Source organism: Enoplosus armatus, chromosome 7, assembly GCF_043641665.1.
Source record: "Enoplosus armatus isolate fEnoArm2 chromosome 7, fEnoArm2.hap1, whole genome shotgun sequence".
Taxonomy (NCBI): domain Eukaryota; kingdom Metazoa; phylum Chordata; class Actinopteri; order Centrarchiformes; family Enoplosidae; genus Enoplosus; species Enoplosus armatus.
In genome coordinates, this window is record NC_092186.1 from 1,450,295 (window position 1) to 1,477,085 (window position 26,791).

The following is a 26,791-nucleotide window of genomic DNA, read 5'->3' on the forward strand; positions in this document are numbered from 1 at the left end:
TGCACTGAATACTGCAGCGCTGCACTGGTGCCGGTTGCGTGACAGCTGCACGGCGGTTGCACGTCGCAGACATCAGATCAGAAAACATTTCGTGGCAAAATCTCGTATCTCCAAAAAGTCAACGTGTCGGGCAGTTTGAGCTGGATGACAGTGACACGCTGGACACCCCATCTGTGGAGACACGTGACCATCCGACTCCTCCAGGCGTGGGGGGGGGGGGGGGGGGGGGGACTCTTATCTCCAATTTATGAGGATTGAATTGTTTGATTATTGTGCTTCATACAAAGCTGCGGGTTCACTGATACATTCACAAGCATCAGTAATTTAACAATTTCACCATCCACGAAGTATGTTCGTTTCTTATTATTTTATTAAGAGCTTTCGGCTTTAATTGAATAATTATTTCGTTGTAACAGACCCGGAGTCAGAACCCGAACCCGCTTTAGAGGGAGTTTAGACACCGGATGAATTTCTTAAACCTATTTCAGACAAGATACGATATGAGGCAAAAGAGCTGTCAGTGTTATTATAATATATTATTGGATTGTGTTACCCACCTTTAAATACTGTGTATGCTGCTTTAGTTTAATTATATATCATTAACTGATCATATGTTTTGTGTGTAAAATCTGCAAATTATAGTGGAATAAAAGGTCAAATATTTTCCCTCTAAAATGTAGTGAAACACAAGAATAAAGTGTATATATATATATATATATATATATATATATATATATATATATATATATGTACACATATATATTCTGATAACCTTGTACTGGTGTGTATGAAATATTTCCTGTATGTATAAGAGGCAGAAACCTCCTTCTAAGGTCAGATGACATCTGAAGGCCGTGGCGTCGTGAACCAGCTCCGGTCCCGACTCTTCCGCCTCTGGAAGCTGTAATCAGCTCAGAGTCTGTGTGAGAGATTTGCAGCTCAGCAACAGTCGGGACGAGGAGAAATCCCGGTGCTGCAATCAGGCGCAGCTCAGGGGGGAGCGTGTCTGCAGCATGTGGTCCCTGCACAGGATGTAAAGAGTCAACAACGAGGCCATTCACTCCCAATTAGGGAAATAAAACAGGACAGGGGCCAAAGCGCTACCCCAATCAGCACCAGGGGTCACTGGACAGCGGCGGCGGCGGGGCGGCGGCCCGGGACCGTCATCATCCTCAGCCCGGGGCCAGGACTGCACAGAGGGACTGAGCTAATACAGAACCAGCAGAGAAAGGAAACCCATTAGGACCAAAGGGAGGTGTTATCTAAATGCACTATTTTGACTGAGAGGTCTGGTGAGAGAAACACAACAGAGACTTCTGCATTTAAAACTTAGTGAGAATCATAATGTTATGTATAATATAAAATATAATATAATATTACAGGAGCATTTTAATGTCTGCAGAGAGGTGGAGCGAAGTTATACAGTGCTGGTAGATTCATCTCATAATCACATGTAAAAACTGAGATGTACTGGAGACACTGAAATACTCTGGACATCAGTACATGAACTCTTTTACTTTCCTCCGCTGCTCTACTCTCTACCAGGGTGATATCTTATTATTATTATCAAACAACTGACCAGTTGATATGGAGACATTTCCACCAGAAGAGATGTGGACATGAAAATAAAGGATCTTTTATGATTTGAGTTCTGTGAGATGTTATGTGCTATAAGCAGCTCTTGGTTGTAGCTTTACTCTTTGAAGGCCAAGCCGGCGTGCTGGTCTTCAGAGTCACCTGCTTTAATGTAAAACCATCATTCTGTCTGCTCTCACCTGCTCTTTAAGATGTCCTCCGGTCTCAGAGGGTCAGCAGGTTTCTGTGGGTTCAGCGTTCAGTTACCACCCACCGGCTCCTCGAGCTGGACCAGACTACAGACCGGTACAGACCCTGATTATCCCCCTTCAGGCTTTCAGCCCTGACATGAGTCAAAGTGTGACTCAACGTTTCAAACTCACAAAACCAATTTAGTGAAGTTCTGCATTAATTTATGATCAGTCCTGTTTCTGCTGCGCGCAGTTTAATACAGCATCAGAGTGAAAAAGATCCGTTTTTAGGATTTATGGGATGCACTTTATCTGAGCCCAGAACCTGCCCGTCAAACGGCTGTAACACTGATGAAACACTTGGAGCCTTTAATGAACTGTTGGTTCGGCTTCAGGGATTAAAAACAGTGAGATACTTTGTGTGGGTTTGCTTTATAGGCTTTGTGTTTACAGATCAAAAAATAACAGTGGTGTGGTTGGCATACAGCGCGCCTGCAGACACACATTCACATGACACTCAGATAAATGCTTCCACTGAGCTCTTTTTCCACATATAAGCAGCTAATATGCTGTTGTTAGACTCTAACATGGGCTCATAGTTTCACTCCTTACATTATTCTCCTCATTATAAAAATATAACTTGGTCTTGGTACACAAGCTGTCCCATCTGTCTGTGACACGTTTGATAAATGACACTGAACTCAGATAATCTCTGACGTTTTATAATAACCAGATTATTAAAGAGAGATCAGCAGTGCTGGAAGAAGTATTGAGATCTTTTACTTCAGTAAAAGTAACACTCGCACAGTGAAAAAATACTATAAAAATCAAAATCTTAAAAGTAAAAGTATTAGCAACAACATGCCAAACAGAATATAACAGTATTATATTCATCATATATGGGAATATTAATACTGATTAATGAACATGTTGTCAGGATGCAGCTATTTCTTTCTGTTTAATCTGTAACAATTCATATTTTATCATCAGGCTCTGTGTTTTATTTATACAACCTTCATCTGAAATCATCATATGATGCAAATACTCACGTAAGGTACAAGTACAAACATAAACATTTGTGTTTTAGTTCTTTTTAAGAATGAAAGAGATTCAGAATTGAAGCAGAAGTTATCGTGAAGTGCTGACGTTCCTGTAATCTTTGTTTTGTACATATTATATGACATTTTTGAATTTTCTGTTTAACAGAAGACTGTGTTGAAGATCTAATGACTAATTAAAATAATGACAGATAATGAAGAGATGCAGGAGTCGTAGTGAGGAGAGTGGACGACATTCAGGTCCGAGTTCATGGTTTACTTTTGCTTTAACTGTTGAAATGACGTTTTAATAAGTGCTGCTGCGTTTATTATCCTCTGCTGTCGTTACTGGGCCGTTATCGATTCTTAAGCTATTACTGATTTTTATTTATTAATTAATATAATCATGTTTGGTCAACATTTGTTGTTTTTAAATGTGCTTTATACGTAAACTGACTTAGATTCTGAGTTAATGTTTAATAAATGAAATTAATTAAAATTGTTTATATATTTAAAATATCTTAATGACTTTTTACATCAAGTAAAAGTTTACATGCTTTTATTTGGACGAATTAAAATCAACACAGAGGAACTCCAAATTAAAAATACATTTAAATAAAATGACAAACTACTTTCTAAATTAGCATAAAAATATTCATCCAGATTTTTTAGCACCAAAGTCCATTCAGCCTCCTCCACAGACTCTTCCTGCTCACGTCAGCTCTGCAGGATGGCATTTTCCTCTCCGAGATGTTTGGACGTTTCCATTCGCCACAGACAAACTGTAGCAGCCGGAGCAAACAGGCCACTTTCACATCGAGCTCTGAACAAAGAATAGGGGCCCTGGAGGAGAAGACTGGGAGTCTGAGACACGGGGAGGCCTTTTTTTCTTCCTTTTTTTTTGCCCTAGCTGGCACCGGAATGGACTTGTAGGCAGGAAAAGAGAATCTGGAGGGAAAACTAATGATGAAAAAGTCTACTCTATCCCTGTGCCTTCATTAAATACATGGAAAGAACGAGAGAGGCACATCTGGATTCAATCCGCGTCCCTTTGATGGCATCAAGTGTTCTTTTCCCAGATCGGGGGCTGGAAGCTACGGGATGTCTATGGCAGCTTGGAGCCTGGAGTCGACTCCTGCCATCTGAACACATGACCCCCCCCCCCCAAGCCCCCACATCACCTCCACCATTCCTTCGTCCCGTCACCCCCCCCACCTCTCCAACCCAACTAACCTACAGTTCAGCACCAACACTGAGGTGGGAAGTCGCTCAGTATCTGTTTAAAAGTACTTCACTTACATTTACTTTCTACTCTTTCTGCACTTGAGTCCAGAAGGAAATACTATATACATATATATAAGTAAAGGTTTATATATATATATATATATATATATATATATATATATATATATATATATATATACATATATAGCAACGCATTTTTATAATCAAACTGCAGTTTATCAAGTAAGTTTACAGAGACTTGAGTCAAATATATATATATATTATTTAGTATTTCACAAAACTCTGAACTAAATAATACAAAATAATATAATATATATATATATTATATTATTTTGTATTACTCTGAACAAATATACATTATTTTGAAGGTGACCCCTCAAATGTGACTTGGGACTCCTGGAGGGGTCCCAACCCCCGGGTTGGGAAACACTCTTTTTTTCCTCTTCCTCCTTTTCTTCCTTTTTCAACTGAAGAAAATTCCCCCAAAGTCTCCAGTTTGGGGGACTTTGACTCCACGTAGTGTCTCATTTTCACAGCGGTGACAGACGGCTGTGGACGCTCGACAACATTCACTCTCTGAATAAAAGATATTATTCTCTTTAGGATCTTTAGGTGCTCAGATCGAAGTACAAGAGACTGTTCAAAGTAGAAACTGGAGAAATCCAGACTCTCCTGCAGCTCTGATTGGCTGAGCCTCTGTAGACCACCTGAATCCAGGTAGATCCACTTCAGTGCAGCGGGCAGTTTTATGAAAGTAACCAAATATCAGAGCAACGTTTAACAGAACCCCTTCAGACCAGCAGGTGTGACAGTTCATCAGCCTCAGGTATAAACCCACCTGTGTGCTCAATATGTCTAAAGGCTCAGTCCACCCAATATGCTGTAATTGATTTTAAAGAAGTATTCGTTGATTTTTGGCCACTTGGGGGCAGCAATACAAACTGTGAATACAACACAACTTAAAGATGTTATGATGAATGTGTTAGCCAGCAGTTGCATATTTACAGATTAGCAACGTTAGCTTTCCTTTTTGGTTTCAGTCCAACTGAATGTACATTAGCCTTTAGCTCTGAGAAAACTCTCTGGCTCTTCAGCTCGTCTCTAACTGCTGTTAGAGGAACTTCCTTTAGCTACAACACAGTGCAGAAATACAAAAGTATTAGCAAGTAAAAGTACTCATTGTGTACATAATTCATTTATTATCAATAAAGTCTTAATATGTAATAATACATGATTATATTTTGTGTTATTAATCTGCGTCTGCAAAGTAGCTATTAAGTAAAGTTGTCGATTGAGTGTAGTGGAGTACAAGTATGAAGTAGCAGAACACCTCAAGTAAAATACAAAAATTGTACTTAGTATACGTGAGTATAAGTACTTTCAGAGGTTACATTTAAGTCCCTCTGTGGGCGGAGACAATTTAACCCCCTCCTGCTCATTAAAACAATTTGTATGAAGACACCAAAAATATTTTCAAGAAACTGACACGTTTAACTTGCAAGTCTGGTGGCCCCCTGGTGGCCCCTGCTGGCCCCTGCTGGCCCCTGGTGGCCCCCTGCTGGCCCCTGGTGGCCCCCTGCTGGCCCCTGGTGGCTCCTGCTGGCCCCTGCTGGCCCCTGGTGGCCCCTGCTGGCCCCCTGGTGGCTCCTGCTGGCCCCTGGTGGTCCCTGGTGGCCCCTGCTGGCCCCCTGCTGGCCCCTGGCAGCTGCTCAGTTCACATAAAGTTATTTTGTCTAAATAATGGATTCATTTGGATCCAGAACTTGTTGATATGTTTGTTTGTGACAGCTCAGCCTGGGCTCATGTGGACAGATCTGAGGACAGATCTGAGGACAGACTGACTGGCACGAGTTATGGTTGATTTAATTGGCGGCAGACCGCAGGACAGTCGGAGTGGGTTTATCAACACACAAGCAGTGATAACAGCAGACTCTGGTGCTGCTGCTGCTCCCTCACTCGCTCTCATTAGGCGGTGAGGTTTGCCAGCCAGGGGGACAAAAACAGGCCAAACCAGGGTGTTGATGGTGCTGATGGTGATGTTTCTGCTAAAGGAGGGGGTGGGGAGGGGGGAGGAGGAGGGGAGGCTACTCGTGGTGGGGGCCTGTGAAACGTCAGACACAACATAAAGGCATTGCCACGTAATTACGGGGCTCTCTTTCATTTAGTCAAGAGAGAGAGAGGGAGAGAGAGAGAGAGAGAGACTATAGGGGTCTATAGCCTGGAGGTGCGGCGCTAACGTCCTGCCTCCCCGCGCCTCGCTGCCGCTGAGCAAGCTTTGCGCACACACGGAGCTTTGCGCATCTGGTCGTCATCATCAGCAGCAGCAGCAGCAGCTCTTCCTGCTCAGATGTGACTCCACCAGACTGGGAAGAGAGCTCCTTCTCAGAGGACTTCTTTGAAAGCCGTCTTTGAAAGTCGCTCTCAGGCAGCAGCCGCTCCGCCGGATGGATTGTCTGTAGGAGTTTGATCCGGAAGAGCAGCCGAGGAGAAAACTTTGCTGACGTTTGTTTGAGCCCTCCGCGGCTGATCTGGATGTGAACAGATCCGCTTTCTGCTCGGAAGAACCGAGTCCCTCTCTGGCTGGTTTCTGGAGGCGCCAGCTTGTGCGCTCTGCACGCCCGGATCTTCTTGTCGGCTCGCTTGTGATTCTCCTCTTTCTTCTTATTGCCGCTCCGTTTTTTCCGCTGTTCCCCTCTTGCGTCATGACTTCTAGCTATGCACATGTAATGGACAGGCAAGCCTCGATATCAAACCGCCTGGAGAGTCCGATCACGTCTAACCTGGACAACCTGCAAGCCAAAAAGAACTTCTCGGTCAGCCACCTGTTGGATCTGGAGGAGGCCGGGGAAATGGTCGGCACCCAGGCGGACGAGAGCGTCGGGGAGGCGGGGAGGAGTATGCTGGAGTCCCCGGGGCTGACCAGCGGGAGCGACACGACCCAGCAGGAGAGTAAGTGAAAAGCAGACCGACAAGAGCCAGAACACAGACCGGGACTGAGCACGAGAGACCACAAGCAACTTTTAAATCTTCGAAATGTTAAAATTCCTCGCTGGCGTGTTTTAGTGCAGGTTCAGCTTTGATCTGTGGAAAAAAAGTGTTAACTTCCTCCAAATGTAGATCTAATGACGAGCTGAGAACTACAGTCATTTGTTTTCATTCTCTTCTGGCGTGTGTCCGCGTGCAGAGCGCATGAATGGAGCTCTGCAGAGAGCCGCGCGCATGGAAGGAATCCTTTAGTGAGCTTTGGCAATGCATCATCCCTGACGGCCCCCCCCTCAAAACGGCCATTAATTTACCATTAACACTTTGATGTCAGTGAGGTATGGTGATGTTGGTGGACATGGTCAGTGGAGTCAATAATAAATCTGCTGACCTGCACGAGGCCCGCCTTCATCTTTTTATTTAAGAGAAGAAAAAAAATAAAATAGACTAAAGATTTATATTTATTTTGGAAATACCTCAGAGTGAGTCACGCGATGACTTGACGCGTGTGTGACAGATTGGTGATCAACATCTGTAATAATTGATCACTAAATAATGATGAAAGATGTCCTTTAAACCAGCCCTCATTCCTCCGTGTGTGCGCACAGACACGGCCGTTGTAGGCCGAGTTTGGTGAACCGAGAGGCGGGTACTGCCCGCTGAGCTGCCGCTGACGGCCCAGCCGAAAAACCAGGTCCACTATTTCCAACTCTGTTGTTAGAATGTGCCGCTGTGTGCGTGAAGTTGAGTAAAACTCGGATAAAACGGGGCAGAAACCCGCCGCTCGCCCTCTCCGGCGCACCGTGGAGAGAGTAAATAAACGCTCCCTCCTTCCTCCTCCTCCTCCTCCTCCTCTTCTTCTGCTCAAAGGGCCATTTGCGGAGGTTGACAGAAACGTTATAGGCTTTAATGACTGTTATTGTTATTTTTTTTAAAGGCTAAAAATCGCAGCGGAGTGTGAGAAATATGCGGGAGGAAGTGGCCGGGTCACGCCGTTAATTCACGCTCATTCTCGGCCTGTCAAACACTCGGAGTGTCGGAGACCAATCATCTGTCATCATTAGCGCGCGTGTCTTCACTCCAGCAATTAAGGACTGAAAGAACAACATCGGATCTTATTGTGTCGAGAGATGACTTTAATAAACACCAGCCTGAAACATTAGTGCTGTTATTATAACGGGACGCGTCCGTTATTAACAGGTTTACCGACAGAACCGTGGAAGCAACAGTTGCTCCTTTAAAAAACACACATCACCCAAATACACGCCGGAAATACTCCATCAATAAAGCAGCATTTGACAGTAAGACAGGCAGAAAGTGTCTCTCTGACGGACTTCCGGCAGCAGCACTCATTGACTTTCACTGGTCGCTGTTAATGAGATCTAATCACACGTGCTGGCCACACTCACAGCTGCAGGATGATGAGGAGGAGGATGATGATGGTGGTGGTGGTGGTGACGGGAATGGCTTTGATTTGCTGTTTTCAGCGTCACCCTGCAGGCCTAATTAAAAGCTCTCCGAGGCCAAACCGCCGCTCAGACTCTGAGCCACCATCCGGGGAAACACCGAGGTCTGAACTCCCTCTTCGGGAAAATCTGCCTTTTACATTTTAGGGTTTTTTTGTCCTCTTGAAATGAAAACACACCGTCATCCAGGAGAGAATCTCATCTCTTCTGAAGCTCGTTCAGTTTTATAAAACAGTCCTTCAGACCTGCCGTGACTCGTTTTACCTGTTAGATAATAAAAAGCCTGAAACCAGCTCATGTGGAATATTTCACTCCTGCAGGAAAAATATCCAACATGTTGACATCTAATTAGTTTCCTGAAGTGGATCAAATCTCAAACCGTCAGATTCATATTTAATAACTGACTTCACGCCGTTTTCACGTGTATTTTCCAGCTCACAGCAGACAAACCTCACGTTGTTGTTCTCTCCGGTTGAAACGTCACCAAACGGGCGGACTAACGACGTGCGTCACGGTCTCCGTCTGAACCTGCAGCCTGTAAAACGGCTGTTTTTCTGGGGGAAACTATGCGCGGTCGCAGCTCAGCCATGTGTCGGCTGCCGTCAGCGTTTACAGCCGCAGTTTACTGCGTCCGAGTCCCGCCGCCCCCCCCCCCCACAAAGTCCCAGTCAAACCGGGAGGAAACACGATGGAAGACCAGTCCGACGACAGACTGTAGTTTTTAAAATGTTTCCTCAGTTTTTACTGGAGTCATTTTACATTTCAGGCAAGACAGTTTTCTATATTTAACACATTTAAAATAGACTGAAATAAAGAAGGAAACATGTTCAGAAGAATACACTAAATTAAATAAGATTTAAAACTGTAACCTGAAAACATTCACCAATCTGAGGAAATAAAATACTTTCATAAAGTAGTTCATATTTTATATATATATTTATATATATTTGATTTTCAACCGGGGGGTCAGGACCCCCACGAAGGGTCAGCAAGATAAATCTGAAAGATCACACAATGATTTAAAAAATTCAGCTTCACAAAATTCTGTTTATTTTTATTTCTTTTCAGATTTTTTTCAACTGGTCTTTAAATCTGAATCTATTTTTTGATTTTCAAAATAATAACAAAATAAAACATGAAGAAAGCAAAATATAAAAAGTGAAATCATTGAGACTGCTCTCAGAGTTTCATTTTAATAAAAGTTCAAAGGTCAAAATAATTTTTTAAGCCTCCTCTGAATCATCACATCGATCATTTATCAGTGTAGAAATACAAATGAGCACTTTTTACTGTCAACACTATTCAATACAATTATATTGTATTTTAAAAAGTTAGGATTGTAGTTCACATCAGCTGTAAAAGGTGGATAAACTCTGGATCTGATAAATGTGGAAGGTCACAAGAGGATTCATAGAAGAACGAGAAAATGTTTTTCTTTCACTCAAAATTAAGTTCATTTCTTTCTGACTTTTCTCTATTTTTTGCTTTTTATTTCTGGTGAGATTCTGAATGTGTCGAACCGATCAGGTTGTAAAAATCCTTCAAATGAAACGATGTGAGATGTGAACTGCTGTGTTTCAACAGAAACCAATACATATAATATGTGATGTGATATATGAGTCGCAAGCAGATGCTGCTTTAACCAGCGCTCTGCTTGGTCTCTTAAACCAGCAGAGTTTAGGGTTAGTTTACGCTCAGCTGTCTCCTGATTGGCTGACACTGCAGGGGTGAAGTCTTTCTCTAATTAGACGACACGATGAAAACAAAACAAACAGGCTCAGCTGACAGAGTGTGTGACAGCGAGCGAAGTGTGTGTGGACGCAGAAACAAACATAATAATAATGTGTTATTAGTGGCCTTTTGTTCCTCGTCTTGTTTCTGAAAATAAAATGTTCTTTAGTCAGCATTAAAATGTTCTTTAATCAGTATTAAAATGTTCTTTAATCAGCATTAAAATGTTCTTTAATCAGCATTAAAATGTTCTTTAATCAGCATTAAAATGTTCTTTAATCAGCATTAAAATGTACTTGAAAAGTTAAATCACCCGTTGAACAGATTTAGAGTCTTTTTGGAAATAATGAAAAACAACAAAAAAGTTTCCACTTGAATATAACCTTGTGCGTCCAGATTTGGGGGGTTTGTTGTTTCGCCCAGTTGTCCAGCTTTTAAACCAAATACCCTCTAAAACCTTTTATATTTACTGAGCAAACTCCATCCGCTGAGGAAGACCATGAGATGCGGTTGAAAGCTCAGAAAAAGATTTTTTTTGTTGGACTACAGAACTCTCGTCATTTTCAAATATTCCTGAAGAGTTGACATGAACACAGCGAAGCTTCCTGACGGTGAAAGTCTCGACACCACAGCGGAAAAATCAAAAAGTAAAAATCTAAATGATGCAGGAGTCAAACAGTAAAGGAGGAATCAACTAAAATGTAACGCTGCAGAGCTCCAGTCCTTTCAAACTAACATGTTTCATATCAAATGATTCACTTTTCCTTATAAAATACAAAAATCAGGTTTATAAACAAGGAAAAAATAAAACATTCATCATCATCTTGTGTCTATGTGAAATAGAACGAAGCCAAACTGCGAATGAATTCAGGTGGCTGACATTTATATAAAAAGGATCATAAAAGACGTTAAAACATTTGAGCTTTTTAACAACAGCTAATTTCAGGTTGACTCGAATATTCGTCATTTAATTTCATTTAAAAGAAATAAAACTTTTGTCAAACTCTCAAATTAAAAAACTTCAGACTACAAGAACAAATGAATGATTTCAGATTGTTGGGATTACAAAGCGTACCCTGAATGAAAGACGCCATTTTTATACTATTTTCAGTGTCTGAAAGTCAGTGTGTCAAGCAGCCGCGGAGATCTTTACGGGACAACAGGCATCTTTCTTTATGAAAGTTTATAAAGTCTGAATGTGGAAGGGACTCGTGAGTCCAGCTGCCAGATAAAGGAAACGGTGAAATGTAGAAAGTCTCTCAGCGCTGAAACACTCTGATGAAGCAGAAGCTTTTTACTGTAATGCAGAACATGAGTGTGTGTGTGTGTGTGTGTGTGTAATTAGGCAGGAACATGGAGGATCACAGTGTTTCTTTCGATGTGAAAGTGTTATTTTGTGGTCTTGCTGTGGAGCCACAAGGCACCAGCACTGATTCCACCCTGCAGGAGCATTTAGACTGAACATGTCCACATGGAGCCGGACGCGGCTCGGGATCCAACGCGGATCATATGTTCATCCGTGCCAAGAAGGTTTTGTTTTCAGTCCAGTTTTGTTTGTTTGCTTGTACATTTGTCTGTCTGTCTGTTTGCTAGCTGCGGGCCAAAGAACCAGTGATTTCTTCTTGGTGCAGGTTCAGGGATTAAATTATTTTCTTCATTATTTTCTTACAAACCTTTAGTGGTGTCTTGGTTTTATTGGTCCGGGTTTAGAGAAATCTGTCTCTCACATTTCTGCCTCCACAACAAAACAAAGAGATGAATAATTAAGTTTCAAAGAATGATCATGTCCCTGTTACTGTTGGTCACTATTGAATTATTATAACGTCGTGTTTTTCAAAGCTTTGAGCACCACATGTGTGTCTTTTTTACATTTGGGTGAATGGACCCTTTAACACAGACAGACATTTTCACCGTAAATCACAAGATTATTTTGGGCATGTTTGCCTTTAATTGGCAGTATAGAGCTGAGACGCAGACAGGAAGTGTGGGGAGAGAGAACTGAAATGCAGTGAAGATTTGAAATAGGGACCAAGAATACAGTCGCAGTTTACGTGGAGCGCGTTTTAGATTCACATCACACATTTTCTACTAATTTAGAGGATTGTGACTGAATTCAACTTTTCAGATCTTACATGAATGCAGGGAGCTCTATTTAATATTAAAAATATTAAAATTCGATGTGGTCTGACACGAGGACTTAAACGTCCTCCGGGAGATCTGCGTCTTCTAAAGGGTTATATTACATCTTCTTCTTCTTCTGTAGATGAACAGATGAACACGGAGGAGAAGAAGAAGAGGAAGCAGCGCAGGAACAGGACCACCTTCAACAGCAGCCAGCTCCAGGCTCTGGAGAGAGTGTTCGAGAGGACACACTACCCCGACGCCTTCGTCAGAGAGGACCTGGCCCGCCGGGTCAACCTCACCGAGGCCAGAGTCCAGGTATGAACGGGGTCAGGACATCGTCGCAGACTAATCCCATGTGATGTGTCCTTCAGACCTGTGATTCTATAAACCTCATTCAGACACAGAATCAAAGGTCGAAGGTTTCCGTCCAGCAGCAGTGATTTATCAGACGGGTGCAGCCTGTGATCACAGAGAAGAAGACATAAAACTCACCAGATTGTGAACCTCTGTTACTGTGGGGGCACAAAAACAAACCGATTGTTATAAACACACAGAAACTAAATCGTCTCGAAGTTGTGGTGGAACCCTGTGGGACCCTGTGGGACCCTGTGGGACCCGTTAAGGAATCTTTAGGGTTCTCATGATTCAAAACAGGATTTACGAAATGATTCATGAACTGTTTTGTTTGAGCAGCAGCTTCATCATCTGTTAGCTCTCACACTAATAGATTTAGTTAATAATCCTACTTAGTGGCTTGTAGTTATCAGGGCCTATTAACATGTTTAGATTTTGCATTATGGGGTTTCAAAGGATCTGATAAGAACTTGTCAGAACCTTCCATCGTCCTAAATGATTGCTGATAGTTTGGAGTCTGCGAGCGGTTTGTAAAGTCCCCTAAGGACTGGATGGGATCAGAAAAGTGGATGTAATGATGTCTAATTTCCTCAGAGGTTTGCAGATCAATGATAAACGGCAAATGTGTTCAACACATGAGGGCTGCAGCAGAACAGGAGCTAAATATGATGCTGTAATTGGCCAAATGAGTGATTTAACACTTCCAAATGTAGTCAATCAAAGAACCTGGAATATGGATTTAATATCTTCAATGCACCTCGAACTTTTACCGAAAGTTGTCTTTGAGAGAAAAGCATTGTGGCGACGGGTGAATGCTTCCGTCTGTATTTACATACAGTTGTGTTTACCTAACAAATTACATATCATCGTGTGATCGTAGTGCCTTCAACAAGTCTAACAAAATAATCAGAACTGCTGCATTAGTGTCTGTATTATGAATCTTTTAGTTCCACTGAGAGCTGAGACTGAGATGAGGCTGTGTTTACATCTTTAACCACAAAAATAAATACAGTTAAAGAATGAAATAAATCATTGGCTCTTGAGCACTGCCCTTTGCTGCCTTAGCTTTGATTCATATTTTATGTGCAATATTAAAATGGCTAATTGACGTCCGGAGGTCACAAGTCACTATATAACTACAGCTATATAATCGCAACGTCCCCAGTTTGATTTTGCTGCATGTTCCCCTGCTGCTGCTCCACCAGCCAACCTGGTGCTCATGAAGCCTGAACATGATGAAGACCCTGCGGCGAAACAAAGAAGATTCTTCCAGTTAGTCAGCGAGAAGCGACAAAAAGATGGGACAAAAAAGTCCAGTGCTACTTGATGCTGGTCTTGAAGCTGTGAACACAGAGTCAGAAGGTGTCATCTGGATCACAGCAGCTAAAGAGAGGACAGTGTTCAACAGTGATATGATGAATTATGCACCTACCACTTATATATAATAGTATATCCGGTGCATTTTCTGCAGATAGATATGCGTCTATAATGCTTTTTGTGTATATTGTAGCTCTGAGCACAACAGGGAGAGCGTTTGTTCTGTGGGCAGAGTGAGAGGGAAAGAGGAAATAGTGATGTTGGAGGGAGAGAAGCAGCACATCTGTGATTAATGTGTAGCAGAGAGCCATGCAGAAATCCTTTGATAAAAGAGACTTCGGGCTCATTCCTGAGGCTGTGCGTCAGCGGACAGCGAGCCCCTGTGAGCGCCCACGGCTTCTAATAATGGATTTGATTTCACAGCGAGGAACAACATTAGCACCCCCGAGTCACATCATCATCTGTTTAGCAAAGGAGGGGGGGGGGTTCTTAAGAAGGGGAGGGGGGCTGATGAGGGGAAGATGGTGACTCGGAGATGAAGGACAGTTTGAGAACAGAGAAAAAGATTTCGATTTTAGATTTTTTATGTCCTCTGTTGACACATCGTCGATTCAACCGGCCAACGATTCTCAGCTTTTACACCAAATACACAACAACTGAAAACAGCCAAGGAGCACCAGGGCCACCATCACCAAAGCCTACAACCAAACCTTTTATCACTTTGTGTAATATTACATGGGGGAGCCACGTGTTAGTGTTAGTTAACAGGCTGCTTGTGAATCCATTTTCACTATCAACAAATCAGTAAGAATTTCTTGATTCTCTGTCAGTTGCATAACTAACCAACTGTAAGAGTACTTCATGGACTTTAGGACAAAATAATCTCAACTCAAGGTCCACGAACTAGCTTTGAGGAGCTTTCAACTGTCTCTCGCAGTCTTCATCTGCGAGTGGAACTCGGCGGAGATTCAACGTGTGGAGCTCCACATCTGAAAACGTCTCGTGATCGATGTGTCACACTTTGGTGACGCCTGAGTCCGGTCACTGATGAAGGCTATGAGGTGCGGTTGAAAGCTAAAAAACAAGCTAGTTGGTGGAGCAAAACAACATTTCACTTTAGACTCTAGACCATCAAATGGAAATATATATATACATACATACATATAAGTCTTGTGCATCACGTTCGACCTAAACATTTGGTCTCTTTGGAACTTTGTAAAGAGTTTGTGATGATGGTGGCGTCCACAGTCCTGCAGGGGTTAAAGACAAGAACAGCCGCTTTAAACTGAGACGTCATTCATCCCGCTGATTTCTCTTTGGTTCCAGGTCTGGTTCCAGAACAGGAGAGCTAAGTTCCGCAGGAACGAGCGCGCCATGCTGGCCAGCAAAAACGCCTCGCTCCTCAAGTCTTACTCAGGAGATGTGACGGCGGTGGAGCAGCCAATCGTACCGCGTCCTGCGCCACGCCCGAACGACTACCTGTCCTGGGGCAGTGCTGCCCCCTACAGGTAGAGCCCACTCTGTTTTCTCACCCAATAACCTGACATTCACATTACAACAACACACGCCGTCTACACGCTGCACTGCTTCTGTACCAACAAGTGGAGGCTCTGCTGATCTGCAGCACAGAGAAGGCAGGAAAAAAGAAAACGTGACGAAGAGGAGAGTTTAGTTTCACTGCTGGGTGAAAACATCATATCTCCAGTTTGGGGGATTTTTATGCTTTTACTTTAGTTGAAGAAGGAAGAAAGGAAAGAATTAAAGAAACAAAGGACAGAAGAAAAGAATGGACTGAAGGAAGGAAGAAAGGAAGGGGGAAAGAAACAAAGGACAGAAAGAAGAAAGGGAGGAAGTAAGAAAGGGAAACAGGGAAAGAGTCAAGGGCAGCAGAAAAGTGAAAAAGAAAGAAGGAAAGAAATCAGCAAATAAACAGCAGACAGAAAGACAGAAAGACAGAAAGAAAGACAGAAAGACAGAAAGAAAGACAGAAAGACAGACAGACAGACAGAAAGACAGAAAGGACAAGTTAAAATGGGCAGGAAAGAAAGGACACAAATAAATAAAGAAGTAATAAATATATGAGTTTATCTCATGTTGGATGTATAATCTCTCAGTCAAAAGAATAAAATAAAATACTCAAGTCAAGTACTTCTGCAGTACTCAAAGTACTTCAGTACTGACTCACTTCACTGTTCTGCTGCAGAACATCAAATCAAAGTGTCTCCAGTTGAAAAAGCACAAGCTGATGCCACAATAACCACATGTTAACACCACCGTAACACACACACACACACACACACACACACACACACACACACACACACACTGACCCTGGCACTGCTGTCTGTTATTGTTTCATTTCCTCCTCCTCCTCCACCTGCACATACTCCTCATAGTTCCTCTGACCACCTTCATCTCTTCTGATCCACCTGGACTCTCAGCTGCAGGTTTTATTCATTCAACCTTTATTTATACTCGATTCTGCGACGAGAACAAACAACTCAGCAGTAAATAAACTGAAATACAACAACATGGGATAAAAGCAAAAAAGACTCAGTAACTTCTCAAAACAGCTGCTCGCTGTAGTTTTTATCAAACAGCAGGAAATAGGGCATCTGTTGGGGACTATTTTCAGCGGCGGATGAATCCACATGTGGAGCTCTAGTGAGTGTTTGTGGCAGCAGGACGGTGTGTGTGGGAGTTAAGATAAACTGCAGTGTGTGTGTTCATGGTGATGAAGGAAACAACAGTGAGGCTCACTGATTGTCTTAATAATAATAATAATAATAATAATAATAATAATAAGATACATCAGGCTGTGATACACACAATACATTCCCTGCTGGTTTTTGTCTTTTTGTTTGAGTAAAAATATAAAATAACTCCAGACTTCCTCTAAACTGGTGTGATGAGCTGAATCGCTGGTGCTTTTTCTTCCAGTACACATCTGACAGTTGGAGTAACTGGTTACTTCGCAGATTTAGATTTTACTTTCAACGTCAGATAAACAGCTGATTCCCTGTAAAAATTAAAAAGCAGAACTTTTACTTGTGAAGGAGTATTTTTCCGCTGTGATATTACAGTATTTTGTGGTTGCTTTGGCCTAACTTTTAAAACAACAAAAGTCTGCCAAACTGCCATTCTGAATTTAACGATTAAGCACAAACTGCTGTGCTGACATATAAAGTGCAAAACACTAAATCAGATGCTCAGTCCTCAGTGTAAATTGCAGTTTCTGGTTTTATGATTTGCAGCATTGTAGTTTCACAGTATTGGCTTACAATTTCAATGATTATGTAAACTGAGAAGTGATTAAAATATCTTATAATGCTTGATGTCTTGAATAAAAAGACAGACGTTGTGATGTAGAACAGAAAAAGTACAGTCACAATCTCACTTTCTGTGCGTTATGAATGTAAAATCAGGCCTCCTTGTCTACATGTTACAGAATATTACAGTATATTCAATGTATAATTAGTTAGTTAGATAGCAAGTTTTTATAATCTTTCAGAAAATGATGCAAACCCCGCCGTGATGAGGATTATTCAACAGAATTATTTTATTCTAAAATGCATCAATGATTGATGTTGTGCTGCTCTGTTAGACTCAGTACTTATTTTGACCCGGCTGTGTTACTGCAGTTTTTGCCTTCTATATGAGATGTCAGGAATACCGTCTTTATTTTCTTCTCTTCAATATAGGTTTTGTACATTGAGTAATCATAAAATGCTGTCAGACGTCCTGCATCGCTGACTTTTCCCTCTCTGTCTCTTCACTCTGCTGCCGTCTTCCCTGCAGCCATGTTTCCACACTGCATATACAACAGTCCTGTCTTGCACGTATCTAATGTTGAATCAAAACACCCTTTTCCTCGCCCTCAGTCCCATCGCTCCCTTCTGTCAGCGTGAGCGGGGCGGGGCCAGATCCTGTGACCCTCCTGACGAGGTGATAATGTGAAAACAAACCGTATTAAATCCACTGTTGACCCCTGTGACCCCTCTCTGCTACACTACACCAGATAATGAACGCTACACAGAGAGACAGAGCTCTACTGGGCAACATTTTTTGTGACTCTGGTTACATTGGTCATGATTTACTGTAATCCTCCGTTATGAAACTCGGTATAAAATGTCAAACCCTGCGGCCGCGGCTCCAACTCACTGAGAGCTTTTTGGCCGGATGCAGCGCAGCGAGGGAAATCTTTTGTGAAGCAGGAATAATGCTATGTGGAACACGCTAATGTGGTGCTAACACTTCACTGTATATTATCCTAAAGCTGGTATCCGATGCCGGAGGGGGGGCCAGTGCGAGTGCCACAGAAAATGCTGCCCTCAGAGAACAAGTACGCTTTCACTTTACTACATTTAGTTCTTTTCTTGTTAAAGAAAACTAGCGGTATTCTCTTTTAAAGAAGAATACTGCCGGTGTTTCGTGTTTTAGTACGTTTACTGTTTTTAAAAAATTATTTTTAAAGGTGTTTTCTGATTGAACTTGTTGAATTTTATTGTGCCTTTTGAATGTTTTTGTTTTACGCTTTTACTCATACAATTTTTTGTCTTCAAAGGATCATACCAGTGTTTTTGCACATTTCAACCCATTTTCATTAATTGAGTGCTTGAGAATTTCTGCCTTTCCTCTGGCAGCCATTGGTTTCCACTCATTTATGATTTCTATAGAGTAAAAGAAACTAGTGCTTAAAACTTGTTAAAGTCATGTTGTGGTTGTGTGGTAATGTAGTGCAGACTTTTTAAATCCATCTGCACTCACAGCTGAATTATCACACAGTGATAATCGCACAGTATATCGTGCTTTAAACAAAGTGGTTCAGAAACAAGACAAAACAACAGGAAAAAAGAAATCACAATTTTAAGACAAAATATACAACATACAGTATGTCGCCTCAGAGAAATACTGGAACGGTTTAAAGCCGGCGGCTACAAACGTCTTTTAAGTTAAATCACAAATAGATGAAAAGAATGTAGTGAATACAAATGTGCTAAAACACGGGTTAAGTTCCTGCGAGTGTCTTAGTGTCAGATTTAGTGTAAATCATTTCACATGATCAGCGACACATTTCTTTTGCTCCTTTTCATATTTCAGAAGTGCGGCTGATGCTGAGCTTTAGCTCACTGTCAGCAGCAGGTGATGTAACCTCTCCCCCTCTTTCCCCTCCTCTTGTCTCTCAGCGCCATGGCCACCTACCCGCCCACCTGCTCCAATACCAACACGTCCCAGGGAATGAACATGGCCAACAGCATCGCCAACCTGCGGCTCAAAGCCAAGGAGTACAGCTTGAACCAGGTGCCCACGGTCAACTGAGAGGAGGAGAGGCCGGGGGCTCGCGCAGGAGGGGAGGGGACCCTCTCTGCCGCTGGACCCCTGCAGACGGACACCGTCTCTGGGATGAGCATCATCTCACATAGCCTGGATCATGAAGTCTCCTCTGCCTTCTGGAGCAGCCTCGATTGCATACTATTACACCTATATGCAAAATGTTGGACACCGAGTGATGGCAGGATTTTCCCTAAGCCGCCTTTTTTATTCTCCTGAGCATCACCGAACTCTTGTTTGTACAAAGACATCTAGACTGGATGCTGTAGCCGAATATCTGCGTAGTTTTACATTTGTGGTTGTGACTGAGATGGAGGGTGAGTTTTTTTAAACATCATCTTGTTTCCAATCAGAGAACTCGTTCTCGACGGATGACGGATCTCGACATGTGTGGACTACGTGGAATTCCCTTCGTCCCTTTGGCTTGTGTGTTGGATAAAATGACACACCAAATTTGGGATCAACAACACTTTTTTTTTTTCTTTTTAAAATCAACGACAAACCGACAAGGACTTCCTCTGACATTTACGCATTTAAAAAAAAAAGATTTTTCGTTTTGTTTTTCCACATTTCTGTCCATGTTATACCACTGACGAGCAAACATTTTCAACGCATTTTGATTTTCATGTAATAGTCCAATATAAAGGAGAGGCTAATGTATTTCTGAATCCAAAACCAGTAGATTCTCTTAATTTCCTATGATATCCTTTATTTGTAACAGAATAAAAACTTGTATATTAATAAAAATGCATTTCAAGCAATGCAATGGCACAGTGTCCAATTCAACAGATCGTACAAAGGAGGGAAAAATACCAATTTTCCCCTTTTTGGAGAACTTTTTTTGGAGAAGTGAATCTTTATGGTTGAAAGGTTTTTAAATCATCATAACAAAAATATATGATAGCTACAATGCAGTCAGACTTAAATTATGCTTCAGAAACTTTAAGAAATAAGTATATTTATAGTTTGGAAAGCAAAATGATCTTGGACCTGGTGCATGTCCCATAAAAGAGAGATTTACAACTTGAGAACAGATTCTCCTTCACAGAAACCTCAAGCTGTTCCTGCTTTGTGTGTTTTCTTTTTTCCTGATTACCGCAAACTGAAATTTCCATCTTAAAAACAGGATATTTATGAGCAGGGAAATCCTCTCCTTAATATGGAGGGCCCCTGGGTCTCCTTTAACTCTGCGGCTGTCGTACAAGGTGTTTCTTCTCCTTGGCCCCTCATAACCTTCGCCGGCAACAAACACATGTCGACACTCGTCCTCGTACGGCGCACACCGGCAATAAAAGTGGGGTCGAATGAAATTGCAGCTGATGTGGCAATGTTTCGATTTTTGTCAGACTTCGAGGAAAAAGTGCTCAAAAGGTGCGGCCACATGAGCACACAGCCGGTGGAAATGTCTTGTGCAGAGGTTTATTGTTTACAATTCACAAATACCCCAAAAAGTGTAAGAAACTGCTGGCTTCTGTCATAGACCAAACTCCCATCAAAAAGTTTAAAGTTTAAATTTGCTTTGACATTGCAAACACTAAATATATTGTGAAACTTCATCTACAACATTTTCTAAATTTTTCTTGTCTTCTGCTAAATTCGGCGTAAAAACTAACACATTGCTTTTCAGTTATTTCAGGAAACATCTTTAAAATTAGCTGTTTGCTGTCGTCTCACCGCCGTTTCTTCCTTCCTAAAGTTAAACTCCATGTTGTTCTTTGGCATCCGCCATCAGTTATTCAGTGTTGCAGCCTCCTGTTTCGATTTATACTTTAAGTACTCTTACTTCACAACAGCTTTAACTGGTTGGTACCTTTTTTGAAGACTTTTTATTGTTATTTTTACTTTACTACAGTTGGAGCTACTTTACAGATTCAGACTTCAACATGTGATAAGCTTACAAAATATCAGTGTCACTTTTCTTATAGAAACTCTTGTTGTTGCTTCATGAAAGTGTGTTTTAAAGAAGGAATGAGATTTTTTTCGGCTTTGGCACGTGATCCTTGATCTGATCTGAAAGCACGGACATTTGGGGAGCTTTTCATCATCAGTTTGGGAGGATTTACTGCTATGAACTTGTTTATTTTGAATGTAGGACTTTTACTTGTAAAGGAGCATTTCTTCGATTGCAGTTTTGAATTTAGTAAAAGATTTAAGGACTTCCTCCACTTGTTGAAGTTCTTCAGTTGTGCGCTCGAGCTGAGTGAGTCTTAGTCGTAATAAAGAGCTGGTTCATTGATGTGACCTGAGGGTTTTTCCTGACTTGTATGCCACATTAAAAAGGGATATTTCTGTTTTCTTTTCAGCCGTTTTAGTTTCTGCTGTTGGTTGTTTTCCTGATCACTGATCCCTGACTGTGGTATGTCCAGTGTCAGACCCCTGTCCCCCTCTCCCCTGCCAGGCGCCCGGTCTCACCTTTCACGGCCAGGGCCTGGGCTGACCTGAAGTGATTCCAGATGTGGAGATCTTTTTGACCCCCCCCCACCCTTCACCCTCCTCCTCCTTCTCCCTCTCCTCCCCCCTCTTCACCCCCAGGCCCTGGCCAGCCACTCCATCAGGGCTGACAGCGTCCCCTCGGACAGCGTCTCTCCACGCCTGAGCACATGACATACAAGGCAGCTCCCCCACCACTCCTTCTCCTCCTCCCTCGCCCTCACCCACCCACCCCCATCCTCAGCAGCACATCTGGAGCTCATTACAGAGGAGACAGTAAGAGCGAGGGAGGGGCGGGGAGTCTGCGTGCAGAGTGTGTATGTGCAAGAGAGCGGGAAAGAGAGCGTTTCTTAACCCTTCTCCCTTAAAACATCCACCTTTTTTTCCTCTTTGTCCCTTTTCTCTTTGGGTTTTCTTCTGCTTAACTTTGGCTTTCCACCCCTCCCTCTCTGCATGCAGTGATCTTTGTCCTGCTGTCAGTGCCACATGATCACAAATACTTTATTAATGAGTGGTTTTGGAAAAGAGCTCGGCACAAAAAAAAATCTCGGAGCAGTCTGAGTGAAATACTGCACAGCTGTTAACAGTGTGTGGTTTGGGTGAACAACCAAAAGAATGTCCCGAGATGTGGAGTTTCCACGCAAAGTCAAGTTGACTGAGAGGTTGCACTGTTTGTGTGATTAAGTCACTATTATTACACACTTTTCATAAACACAGATGCAGCCTGGAATACACCCTCTGTTGGATTGTAAAGGAAACATAATTAACTTCAAACTGCCATCTCAAGGCTAATGTTGATGACCATATGTACTGCACTCCCATCGCCAACGAGCGCTTGTTTCTTTTCTTCAGGAACTGAGAAAATCTGGCTGCTTTTTCCCCTTAAAAAAAAAGATAGTTCCTTTTTCTGATTAACACAGACTATTTCTGAAGGTATACACAGGATTTCACAATAGTTTAATGGCCTCAAAAGTCATTAAATTCTCATAGAACCTGGAAACCATTATTGTTTTCATTATAACACCGCAACGGCGCTGTCCGACAGGGCAAGAAAGCAGCCCAGAATCCCTCAGAACCACATTCATATTAGACGTTGCCGTTGTTTCCTCCAGTGCCAGAGCAGGAATAGTGTGTGCTTCACGTGGCAAGACAGAGACTAAAGGCCTCTGTATGCTTCAAACGCAGCGCTGTCCGATTGTCTGACTGCGTCTGAAACCCAGTCCGACTTCAGCATTGGGGGGCAATTTCTGTTACCGAAAACTGACAATCTGACAGTCACGCCCACTTCAGTGTGCGAGCAGGCGGGCTTTGAACTTCTCTCTCAGGCTATTTCATTGTGTTCTTCACGCAGCGATTCGTGGGGAAAGACTGAGTGCAGCACCATGAAAGTCTTTGAGGAGAAAGTGTATGAAAGTGTACGGCAGGCAGGCTTGTCACTGACTTTAGACGTGGTTGGACGACGTGTCGCGTAAAGTTCGTCATATCGTTTGTTTCAGGCATGCTGAACCCTTGAGAGTGTGAAGGTCGTGGTGGATGGATATGTAGCGAACTGCCTTCGAATCTTTCCCCGACTTTAACCATCACGAAGTTGTCATGTGAAGATATCGTAATAATGAACTTTTAGGTCTACGCTTTAGCCAACTGACACTCCTTAGTAAAAGGAGGATTCAGTTTTATTAGAACTGGGGTCTTATTTTCGTAGTTTGGTCCACCATTTGTATCAGTTATGGTGAAATTGTTAATTTCTGAGATCTGGGAACATGGTGAACTCACTAAAAAGGAGTTCAGTTTATCTAAACCACTTAAACGGAAAGTGAGTGCACCTGAAATGTTGCTAATAAGCTCTCATTGCACAGGAAACGTGTTCACGCAACTACAGTAAGTACAGCAGGTCAAAGTTGGAGCAGGAAGTGAGTCTGTAAACTGGGTCATAATTTCATTTCACTTAATCTCCTTCCAAATAAGTTTGTCAAACCTGGAGGTTTGTTTCTGTCAGACTTTAGTGATGCTGTCAGGTTTCACTGTTTCAGCTGTTTCTGCACTTTATGTCAGATGACAGAAAGTACAAACCTAAATGTCACATGCTGTATTTTCCCATGCTGCATGTAATACAGTGACAAAGATAGTTTTTGTCTCGTCCTGGAAGTAACTTAATTATGGTGTGATAAATGCTTCTGGCTTGACTTCAATGGCTGCTGTGACCGTTCTGGTCCTGGATGAATTAGCATTTTAATTCTCTCGGTCCTGCTGAGGTCCTGCTGAGGTTCAGCTGAGGTCCAGCTGAGGTCCAGCAGGGCAACAACCAAAACAACAATTATGGTGAGTGACATGACGTGAGCTCCGGACATCGTCACTATGTAATCATCGCCAGGGTTCATATTCCCTCATGGCACATGAACTATTTTAAGTATTTGGAGAACTTTGTCGATCTCTTACAGGAAGTTCGGCCTCGAGCAGCGGAACACGTGTATGACCTGGGAAATATGTACGAAGTCTCAGGAGCTCAGACATTTACTGACCACAGGGAATATTACATTATTCCTCCAACAGACTTATAGTCCATTTGGGTTTTGCACTCACTCTTGCTTTAAAACTGTCTCTTTCACGACCGACACGAAGCAGTAAAACCGTATGTACCTGTCAGCTGGTGTTAAGTGTGTGATGCACTGTCCAAACCTCCGGCTCTCTCAGTGAGGATCAAAGCTGAAAATCCCTCCAGTCCAACAGCTCAAACAGCTCAGAGACAACTGTGACTTTCACTCACCCGGGACAGTAACTGTGTTCATGTATGACCTTCAAAGGGAGTCTTCCTCAGATTACCAGCAGTCTTACTCCCCCTGCTGGACACTGACTGTCCACACAGCTGCTGACCACCAGGAAGAGGAAAGTGTCATAAAAACTGATCAAGTATTCCAATCAAACCAGTGACTAATCTTGTCAAGTCATTCCTGTCCATAAATGCTTCCTATATGTTCTCAAAATAAGAATAATAACACATTTAGATTTGTTTTAACGGGAAATCTTAACCTGTGTCTCTACAAATGCATCTTGAAAGAAGAACGTAGAATCAAATAAAATGACATCTTCTGGAGCTTTCTGTCATGACACACAATCTTCCTCTTTCAGCTGTCATGGAACTGATTTGAAGTGAAACAAACTGAATGAATCTCGCTGACTTTATAGACAAAATGGAGGTGACTTTTTGTAATGATTGAATATAACTTTAGAGCAGATGCTCGTTCCATGAGAACATTTTCAAACCTTTTTCTGACTTTAAGAGAAATGTTTTGACTCCCATGACAGTTTAAAAAACTCTTAGGGTTGGGTATCCTACCTTTCTTTGAGGAATATGAACATGTTTTTCTACAAAATCCCTTTTTTATTTCATAGAAGAAGTCAAAATTGTAAATTGTAAATACCAGATTAAACAAAAAGTGAACTACGAGTCTGAGGAAGGACTTCAGACTTTCTATGCTTCAAATTCTCGTCACTTGGCGCTACAGACGCATCTCAGCCTGTTAACAAAGACCAGACACACAAACACAAAAGGATTCAAATGCAAATATTGAAAGCCAGTTGAGTCGAGTCTTGCTGCTCTACGATCGAGAGAAATTTGTATTGTTCAATGTAATTGTTTCCTGTGATGAAATGATGCTTGTGTGTCTTCATCTCTGGCATGTTTCTCTCCACGCAGGCCGCGATCCTCTGCTGCAGACCGAGTTTGAGTTTTCTCTAATGGGCTCCATACTGACCAGTTGGAGATGATTATTTGTAGAAACGTGACACCGGGCTTGGATCAATTCAGCCGAATGTGGGCACGTTACAGGTCTGGGCATGCATGTGGACGTCCGAACAAGGGATACAGAGATGTGTGGGGGTGTGTGAAACACAGTATAAGAGGAGGGATGCAGCTTATGCATGTGCCTTTTGATCAGTGCCTGAACTTGAGGCTATGAGGAATGTTTCTTTTTCTCCTTTGAAGGCAGTTTGAGTTTTCTGTAATAGTTTTGGTTCAGCTGGGGCCTGTGTGTGTGTGTGTGTGTGTTCAGCTTGGTATAAATGGGGGCGAGCTCTGAAATGAATATCATTGTCACATCTCGTGCCAGAGCAAATTCCCCGTCCAAAACGAGCAATTTGGAGCCAACGCCTGCCGTGGAAAATCTGCCTTCAATTTTCCTCCACTGGTGGCTGCGCATGTGCTCGCCCCTCCAACTCTTTTTCACTCATTCACACACACACTGAGCAAGCCAAAGGCACACACACACACACACACACACACACACACACACACACCAGCTTGCAGATCTAGTTGGCCTGCAGCAAGTGGACCCCACAGTTTATTTTTTTCTCAATTATCCATTTAGTGTAAGTGGCAGGCGTCTGATGGGCTCCACGCCGAGAGGAAATGTTTGTATTGTCCTCATTTAACAATGGCATTTAAACTAATACCTGATTAGCGAGAGTGACTCACCACTAAGAAATAGATTTTCGAGACAGCTGGCTCTGATGCGGCTCTGTTTCTTTGTTTTTCTAGTTCCAGTAATCGCCTCCTACCATCACAACTTCCACAGAGACTGTTCTCACTTTGATTAGCTGTTGGAGGGATTTTTTAGAGACACAACTTCTGTATCTGAGCTCATAAATTCTGAGAAATGAGCCTGGGCTGGATTTTCTGTATCTGTACTCGATGGAGAGCCAGGTTGGAATATGTTGACTGAGAGTGTGTGTGGACGTGATCAGTGTTAGAGACTCGTGTAGTGGGATTAATGAGGATCTGTGATTAACATACACAAATAAACCTTCCTCACATTGTTTTATATGTACATGTTTTTTGATGCTTATGTTCTTCCACAGGGTTAGAGTTGAGTCTAAATTCACAGTGTATAAGCGTCACTCTGATCTCTTGCATGAGCTGTCACCGTCTTCGTAAACTAGATTATTGTCCTCCAAAGAAGAAGAAAGTTCCCCCCAAAACGGCAGATATTTACGTTCAAGTGACGGAGCCCTC

General features: G+C 42.4%; 1 protein-coding gene across 2 annotated transcripts; it reads left to right on the forward strand.

The window, feature by feature from the left end:
• Nucleotides 1-6,750: 6,750 nt before the first annotated feature.
• Nucleotides 6,751-19,341, forward strand: prrx1b (paired related homeobox 1b). Of its 2 annotated transcripts, XM_070909274.1 has the most exons (5): nt 6,751-6,997; nt 12,491-12,666; nt 15,349-15,530; nt 18,299-18,364; nt 19,209-19,341. In XM_070909274.1, exons 1-5 carry the CDS (start codon nt 6,751-6,753, stop codon nt 19,339-19,341), a joined length of 804 nt encoding a protein of 267 aa, XP_070765375.1. The 2 variants fall into 2 exon arrangements, with proteins under 2 accessions (XP_070765375.1, XP_070765376.1); XM_070909275.1 differs by lacking the exon at nt 18,299-18,364.
• Nucleotides 19,342-26,791: the final 7,450 nt, after the last annotated feature.